Raw genomic sequence first — 9,858 nt, forward strand, 5'->3', positions numbered from 1 at the left:
GGCACATAAAAGACACCATTTCGAGCGTGGCCGTTTTCGTGCGGGTGACACGTAAAAGCACCCACTACACTCTCTGAGTGGTTGGCGTTAGGAAGGGCATCCAGCTGTAGAAACTCTGCCAAATTAGATTGGAGCCTGGTGTTGCCATCCGGTTTCACCAGTCCTCAGTCAAATCGTCCAACCCATGCTAGCATGGAAAGCGGACGTTAAACGATGATGATGATGATGATGATGATGAGTACTAATGAGCAAAGAGGAAATCTGTGTGTAAGAGTAATGAAATGCAGTGTGTTAAAGAAGACTAGCATGGGAATGTGATGCATAGAGAGAACGACAGCTTTATAAAGAAGCATAGAGCACTCAAATTTGATGAAACTAGTGGAAAAGGGTAAACCTATTATGTCCTGAGATGAAGTGATGTAGACTGATTTCAAGATGCTGAGCTTTACAGAGATGACATAACCACAAGTGGTGACATGCAATGCTGGAGAAGATTCAGACACCTGTGCAAGAACTGCAAGATAAATGTTAAAATGGTAGTGGTAGTAATAGAGGTTGAGATGCATATCTTTACTGTTAGGTTTTCTCTCTTATGTTCCTGTTATGACTCCATCTACTACTCTTTCTCATCTATCAAATAATCTCTCTCCTATTCACAGTATCACAACATCTGTATAACAAGGGATGGCACTGAATTTGCGTTAGTATTCAATCCCTAATATCATTACTCTTCTTTGCTGCTAGACATCATTCTATCTCCTCTATGTCACTAATCATTGATATCAGCTTGAATGAATCAGAAACTGATTTTTCCAAAATGACTTTCTGCTTGTATTAAGTTGAGGAAATCAGCTTGAATGCAAAAGTAGAAATTGGTTTTGGAATGTCCTTATAAGTATCCTGAAACCTTTTCAATATATTCCTTGAAAGTGTGTTGTGTGTTCATTATAATGTGCAGAGGATCCAAAAAAGGTACCTCATTATAAAAATATGGCTATTATATTCAACAAATACTGCTTTAAGTTTCAAACTAAGACCACTGATATTTTTACAGTAATTCTAGGATTATTCAAGAATTAATGTGAGAAAATCACTGTTCAATTCTAGTGCACACAAATTTTACTAACTATCATCTTAAATACACTGAGTATTTTGTAGAATCAAACTGCTAGTCAAACAATATTTACATACCTGGGTAGCAACCTCACATAAGTTGTATCAGTGACAAGAGCAATAAATAAGTTTCTGTTTCTTTGACCAGAATCTACCTGGCCAGTATAAAACAAGCTTGTTTTTCTTGCTTCAGATTATTATAGTGTAATTTTACCTCTGATACTGACCACAGTAATCAGAATTAAGGGTGGTAGGACTGTGTTTTCAATAAAGTATGAACACTAAATGCTAAGGCTGTGTAGCTGCTGAAGGGACCAGATACCTTACATGATGAAATCAAGATATGAAAACCCTCTACCCATGGTGAACTGTCTCAGAACAAATGTAATTAAGGCATTCCAAGTGAATTCAAAAAGTAGCTGATAACAGACTGATTGCCTACAGAGAATGGCAATAGATGGCTTTGTAAAACAATTGGTAAGATGTTATCAGGTATAAAATTTGAAAACATCCAGAAGAAAAGTAGGAAAAAAGTATTAAAAAACACAAGAAAGAATATATCTCTCAGCCAAGTCTATAATTGCTTAATCTGCTTCAGAGTTAGAAAATACAGAATCAGTTTCTACTGTAACCAGAAAATCTTGGTGCCAAGGACAGACATCTGGTTAATCTGCAAATGCAAATAGTTTCCCCCATAGCAACGGATTAACAGTTAAAAAAATATAAATACACACATACACTGACTTATAGGAATACAAATAGGCACAGAGAAAGAAAGAATTTTCAAATATTCCACACACTTCCAATTTAAAAATATAAATTTGCAAATGAAACAATATTTTGGCTATACTCACATCCTGGTCCTAAACAACCACAGTCTGGAATGTCTACTTTTATATTTGCTTTGAGTCGATTAAATAAATTAGCACCATCATTATTTTCTTTCGTATTGTCATCTGTAGAATTTTGGGGTAAAGTATCTTCCTGAGGTTCTGTTTTCACTTGGGGATTAGATTCCATTTTGCCCTCGTAACATGAATTTTTCTTAGTATCAGCAGAATATTTGTTATTAAAGATATGTTTAACAGTGGAATTAAAAGCATCTGAAATTTTTGTCATTTTCTCACTAGGAATTTTGGTATTTTGGGGACAAGAATTAAGGAAAGCACTTTGAAAATTACTGTCAGTAAAATTTGAATTATTTATTGAAAATTTACATTTAACATCTGAAGATAATGGATTTCCATGTTTGTCTGTTTCAATTTTCATACTATTCAGTTTAAATTGTGTATTATTGTCAGAGGATATTTCTGGTGTATATGCATTGAGTGGTTTTAAATCACTATTGGTATTTGAGCCAGCAGCAGCAGCAAGCTTTACTTTATCCATACACTGAGATTTTGGCAATGATTGGCTGGAAATATGTGCACTTGAACTAGAAGGATGAAGTGTTTGGTAATTATTTACAGAATGAGAAGATGGTATGGTCATTTGATTTGAAGACATACTCATCTGAGAGTTCTTTGAATTTGAGCTGAAAGTATCCCGAAATGTAGGCAAAGGGACTAATGAAACAGGTTGTAATGATGAAGATGTTGCCACATCAACAGAAGAGTCAATATCAGAAACTGGTTCAGTTTTTACCTGAATCATATTAGCATTTCCCTCAGTAAATGGCTGCCAAAGAGATTTCCTACTGCTACCAAAGTATTGTTGGTCAGATAGGAAATCCTCTTTTTTGATTGAAGCAGGCACCATATTTTTAACAACCTCTTCATATGAAGGAGGCTTTGGGTATGGGGGTGGAGGAGGTGGAAAAGTACTGAAAGTTCGGTGTTTGGATTGATTGGATAATGTACTTGAACTAAAAGAAGTTTTGTTGGCAGCACAGGTATAAATGCTAGAAGTATACTGTGGAGTAACTATATTAGATGCAGAACAAACATGATCACTCATAGGTTTAGCACTAATCAATGGCATTCCAAGCAAATGATGCGGTAGATATCGATGTTGTTTAACATTATCAGTTTTTAATTTTGAAGCATGTTCAGGAAACGAGACTGCTACATTGTGATCTCCCACTTGTATATTACCATATCTTGAAGAGGCATGGGAACCATATTGTACGTTAGAAATGTTGCTGTGAGCTTTTGGAGGAAATCGTACTTTATTATACTGCATATATTCATGTGGTTGTTGAAGAGGATTTGTAGAAGCAATATTGGCAGGTATTGTTGTAAGGTTCATAGCATTTGGTAGAGGATCAAACGCTGATAACTGAAGCTGACTGTTGAACATAGAATCATTCAATGCGGATTGCGTTCTGTGTTCAGCTGAAAGCAATCTGTTATCAGGGGGTAGATTTCTCAAAGAACTTCTGGATTTTGTTGCTTTTATCTGACTTCTGTATGATGGAGATTTTACAGTTCTTGGTTTTGATGCAGTACCAGACCTAGCTGATGCCCTTGGCTGGTTAAGTTTTCCTCTTTCATTATACTGTGAGCTATCAGGCACCCAAGTTGATGAACTATGAACATCTGAATTAACTGAATTAATAACAACATTTTGAGCAGGTGATAAAATATTTTGAGCTAAGTCATCTTTTGAAGATACTGAATAAGAAGATGACTCATGACTGTAACCTCTTGTAATACACTGACTATCGGATAATATGACATTTGAATCAGTTTCTTCTTTTCTATACATTTGAGAAGAGCTTCCTGATTTATCATAACAATATGGTAAATTGGAAGTAGGTTTCATAATTTGATCATTCATGGATAGAGTCTTACTCAGATCATTACAACTAGTTGAGACATTGCTTACAATAACAGAATCTACATTATTTGCTTTACTAGTTTCTATTAAAGTTTTATCAACATTTGAATTACTAGAGCACAATTGGGTCCGGTCGATAGACATATCAACTGGTGCGATTAGAGAAAGGACCGATGAGCTAGGACACTGCAACATACCAGTAGTCACAGCTGGCCATGATGATGGAGGTATGTGTGATGAAGAAGAAGAAGAATTTTCCGAATGAGAAATTTTCAGTCGCTTAGATTTCAACATGTCATCAGTGTTAAGACTTTTTCTAGATTCAGATAATTGGCATGGCATATTTAGAGGGTTCTTTCTAACTGATTCTTCAGAAATTTCATTACACAACATATTTTCATATGATACAGAAGGAGGCAATGACTGTGCCACATGGGCAGTCATTTGACTACTTACAGCTGCAGAATTAGATTGCGTTGAGATCAGGCTTTGTTCACAGCTGGTGTTAACTTCTAAATTCTCTCTTAGACGAACCATCACATCTGAATCTGGAGAATAGCCTTTTTCACTGAGAGAACCATTGTCAAAAGTTCCAGTTCTGGGATTACAAGATATTTGATTTGAATGTAAATTATTTTCTTCTCGAATATCATCAACATTTTTCTGACTGGTTATATTTTGCAACTGATTACTATTAACATATTTTAATTCAGTAAATGCATATCCCTGAGATTGTAATGTCTTTTGATGGTTCATCTCTGGTTGAATGGACTGGAGTTCATTATTAATATGGCTGCTTTCCATTTCAGAGTTCTTTTCAGTTGAACAGCAGGATGAAGAAACAATACAGTTGTCGCAATTATCCTTCATTGGTAATGTTGTTCTTGGGGACTGCATAGATACTGCTTCCTGAGTTTGATTTTGAAAAACATCACTGTTAAATAACTGAGACTTTGAAGCATTTGAAACTGCATCCTTTGGGAGATTATCCTGTGATGTTCCTAATGTTTTATGTACCTGAAAAATTAAAATATAAATATAAGTCTTCTTTCAAAATAGCATGTCATAACATAAGTATTATTGTCAGCATTTTGCCTCTTTTAGCTCATTCTTTGTGTATGTTACAGATATGCAGTGCAATATAGCATGATATCAGCAAATAATGCCTACAGAAAGCTAACAGAATGCCAGAATTTCTCAAGCTCAATGGCTGACATAAAAAAAAAAGAGCATGGGATTCATTTGTGACTGTTGTGAAAGTATTTGAGGGGAGTGAAAGGTTGCAAACTACAAGAATTTGGTGGAGACATTAGCTGATAGCTTTCTTTTCTTTTAGGCTGCAACATGAACATAAAGCTTTATTTCCTCAATAGCCATCTTGATGAATTTCCTGCCAGTCTTGTAGATGTGAGCGATGAGCACAGTGAGCATTTTCATCAAGCAATCAAGATTATGGAGGTGAGATAACAAGGCCGATGGAAAACAGACATGACGGCAGACTACTGTTGGAGTATTCAGAGAGATTGTGTAGACATGAAAGTCTCCAGATGCTCTCACAAGTGGAAATTTGTTCTGTGAATACGAAGGTATGTGTATAATGGTTTGTGTTTTATCCATCATATTAGAAAATTAACAGCAGGTATTTAGTAAAAGGTGATGCTATCTTATATTTTGTATTCTATTGACATTATAAATTATGGTTTGAAGCTATAAGACTTAGTGGACTATCCTGACCAGGTAAATTATTTATACAGTACATCATAAAATAGGGGTATGCTATAGAATGAAAACTTGATGTATTAGGGGGAAATGGATGCCATATATGGAATCAGCATCTCAAAATTAACTAGAAACAACCACAAAACCGAAGTCAGCAAAAAGTGTGTTGACCAGTGTAATCTGTAAAAATTTAACATAAAACATGGGCGAACATAGTGTAATTTAAATATATAGAGGCCACAAAATCCTAGTTTCATTGAAATAAAAGGAAGAGAATGAGAGCGAAAAGAAAAGGATTGAAAAGAAACAACAGACAGAAAGAAGAAAAGGAAAAAAAAGGAAGCCAAGCAGGAAAAAAATAACAAATGACTGACAGAGAGAAAAAAAACGGGCATTTGAAATAGTTAATATATGTACTTCATTGACTTGAGAATTGATCTGAGCTCTCTTTGTAAGCTAAACAATATTCAGCCAAGTAATAGAGCTCAATACTTATAACACAGCAAGACAGTCAACTTCGTTTTACACACACACCACACACACATACATACACACATATATACATACACACACACATATATATATATAAACATACATACATACATACATACATATATGTGTATGTATAATTTCTTTGTGTTTGTGTCATGAATGTTTGATACTTTAATAGCCAGACACAGATGCATACACACACCAATGACAGTAACACAGCAGTGTGTGTGTTATCAAAGGAACTAAAAAGTGATTATAATGTAACATTTCCTGGTGTCTAAATTTTAATGTGTTTTACACCATCCCTGCTGCTTTTATTTGTTCATGTCAATGCAAGTGCAAACTTACTCAACTTTAGACTTAGCAGTATTCAACAGTGACATCAACACTTTAACAGTCATATCCAATTCTCATTCACTGAGTTTTGCCCTCATGGTCTTCACAGTGCAGTATGAGAGACAAACTCACAACATCAAATCTTTGTAAGATAATGAAAGCAAAGATCTCTATTTTCATAAATATATATATACACGTCAGAATAAATTAAATAGTAGATTCCAAATAAAGTGATGAAAAACCAGTGTAACTTTCCAGTTGTTACTTATCCCATAGCAGCCTAAGTTGAACAAACTTCAGCTTGCCGTGATCAGGGGAAAGCATATCTTAGGATTCATTATCCATTGTGTCCTTCATTTTTTTTTTTTAGATAGTAGGGTATGATGTAAGAGATTGTTATTTCTAGTTAGTTGAGTGTCTGTACTGGGTGATAGTGCAATACATAAATAAGAAATATATAAAGTAATATTACATATAAAACTACCAACTTGTTGCCTTTCCATTGAAATAAGAAGCATTATATATGCATGATGGACCTGTTTGTTGCAGCAGAGAAGCTGCTATCTGCCAACTGTGAAAAACACAAGGATGCTGGGCAGAAGAACTTACAAAATCAACGGCCAGGGTCACCTATTTCAGTAAGGCAACTATTGCAACATTTATAGGTATGGTGTCCATAGATGGAATGTCCAGCTTATGGAAGATAAGTATGACCTTTTCTCATATTAGAAGCTTAAATTGCTTGTGCAGGTCAACAAGAGGTGCATCCTAATGAGGTTGTGACTTTGGCCACAGCATTCAAAAAGTCAGTAAGGAAGTCAAACTCAAAACCTAACCTTTTAAAATGTAAAAAGTATTTCAACATTTCCACCTCCAATATCCAAACATTTAACCACTTAAATCAGTCGTCAGAACTCACTGCATCTGCTATCAAGCAAAATATCAGTATAATTACTATACAAGAACACCATTTTCATCACTGCAATCTTGAACTAAAATATCATGATGCTGGAAATGAATGGACCTTCATCTCTACTTCAGCATGGAAAGGCCCTAACAACTTTACACTGGGAGGTGTAGGAATGCTACTCAGTCCTCACACTCTGCGCTCACTCAACAATATTGAAAAGATCCATCCTCAAATTATTATAGTAATCTTTAGCAGAAGCTCACACACCATTTTTATATCTTGCTACAGTTTAACAAATTTCCCTGACGAAGCAGGGGTTGTTACATTTTACCATGAACTCTTTTATCATGTGAGACAAATATCTTGTCATAATGTCTTGCTTATAGGAGGTGATATGAATGCTCATCTTGCAAAGGTTGAATACAAATACAGCTTCCATGAAACAATGAATCAAAATGGAAAATATCTGCATGAATTCATATCTGAAAATGGTCTCATCTATCTTAACATAAGATATCAAAAGTGGTCTGGCATTCAGGGTACATTCACATACCCAAATGGAACAAAAATACAATTAGGCTACATTTCATTAACAAAAAAACAAAAAACAAAAAAAACAGGGCAAATAGCACCATGAACTGCATAACATTTGATACATTTGATAATGTTTCCTCTGACCACAGGATAGTATCAGCTAAAATTCACCACAGTCTAAGATCAAACAAAAAGCCTGGAATCAAACAGATGAAGTTTTGTGATGCAGAGTCTCTCTTGTACAGCCTGGAAAGTGCTGCTAAAGGTGTTAGTCTCTACATCAACTCAGACAAGACAGAATATATGATGTACAACCAGAGTGGTAACATTAACTCCACATCCAGAAAACCCTTGAAAAATGTTAACAAATTCACATACCTTTGAAGTAAAATTGCAAAGGAAGATCTGCCTGCAAATAATGTTTATGTTTGAAATGACAAAGCCTGGGCAGCTTTAAATAAATTATCAATGGTTTGAAAATCTAAGTTTCCATTAAATTTAAAATGTAATTTCTTTCCGGTAGGTGTGCAGTCAGTTTTGTTATATGGATGTACAACACAGATTCCTACAAAGTATCTTGAAAAGAAAATCAATGGAACTTATACAAGAATGTTTCAATCTGTTCTGGACATCTCCGAGAGACAACACCTTACAAAAGAACTTCTCTATGGTAATTTACCCCCAATATCACACATCATCAGAAAAAGAACAAGATTTACTGGACATTGCTGGAGAGCAAAGGATGAGGTTATCAGTGACATTCTTCTCTGGGAACTGAAGCATGAGTATGCAAACATTGGTAGATCACATTGAACCTACACAAAGCAACTGTGCGAGGACTCCGAGTACACCCAAGAAAACCTACCACATGCAATGGCAGACTGAACAGACAGGAGAGACTGATTCATGGCAATCCATGCAATAAGCACAACCAGATGATGATGATGATGATATGTGCAACTAAACCAGATTTTAAAACAATATCTTATACTATTTAAGTGTATTGCAGAATGTTTAGATCAGACAAGGTAAAACACACAATTATTGTTTGAGAATCATGGATTAACTACTAATACTGAAAGCAGAAACATTTTATTCTTTAGATTAATGTTTTCATTCTATAGGACTCTTCACTAGAAATTAAGTTTTATACAGAGTTTTAAAAATTTTCTTGCTACTATTAAATATTTTGTTAATATTTAGTAGTATCAAATTAGTAGTATCAATAGAGTATTGAACAAAATGACTTGTGATGTTTAGTTATATCTCTCTAAGGAGTTCAAATCTTGCCATTCTTCCTAGGTTGATAAGTATCAGTCAAAAAATCAGTTGTTTCTTCAATGAAAATGTATAGCCTGACAGGTAATATAATGTCTCATCAATTTTTAATAGAAAATCAATATATATATAATTGGAAGAAAACAATAATTGTTTAATTTCATTATCATTTGCTATTTTTCTTTTGTAGAACACAAACACAGAATAATCAAGAAATGTGTAAACAGATCATTTAACTGTACCTCAAAATGAATGCAGATATAAATGATAGCTTGTAACATATTGGTTTAAAAACCCCTGGAATAAAGAAAAAGCTGCAAGCTAACTGTGGGATAAGAACTACATAATGCTTATTAGTTACTCTTTGGTACATTTAATGTTCTAATTATTTATATCTCTGCCAGAGATCACAACCCATTTGTGTACTCTAATATATACATGTACATAACATTCGGATTCCAGACTATTTCTTTATAACATGTAGTTTGGGACTAGACTTTTGTACTCTGGCTGTAGTTTGTCTACAGACCTATATATACACAGCATTACACAAAATCAAGCATACAGACATCACCATGTTTTTAGTGTCACTGAACAAATAAAAACAAAAATGAAAATAATGTATACTTTACTACCACAATAGTAAATTCTCCAGAATAGAAACACAGCTTTATATATATATATATATATATATATAT

General features: G+C 34.4%; 1 protein-coding gene across 3 annotated transcripts in view; it reads right to left on the reverse strand.

Moving 5' to 3' along the window:
- LOC106871070 (methylcytosine dioxygenase tet3) overlaps positions 1–9,858 on the reverse strand; it is a 91,912-nt gene that overhangs the window by 37,491 nt on the left and 44,563 nt on the right. For all 3 annotated transcript variants that reach the window (XM_052972861.1, XM_014917341.2, XM_014917342.2), the window contains exon 4: positions 1,968–4,908. In XM_052972861.1, the coding sequence (XP_052828821.1) occupies positions 1,968–4,908 (2,941 nt within the window). The remainder of the gene's footprint in view (positions 1–1,967; positions 4,909–9,858) is intronic.

The sequence above is a fragment of the Octopus bimaculoides genome, chromosome 1 (genome assembly GCF_001194135.2).
Source record: "Octopus bimaculoides isolate UCB-OBI-ISO-001 chromosome 1, ASM119413v2, whole genome shotgun sequence".
In the NCBI taxonomy this organism is placed as follows: Eukaryota; Metazoa; Mollusca; class Cephalopoda; order Octopoda; family Octopodidae; genus Octopus; species Octopus bimaculoides.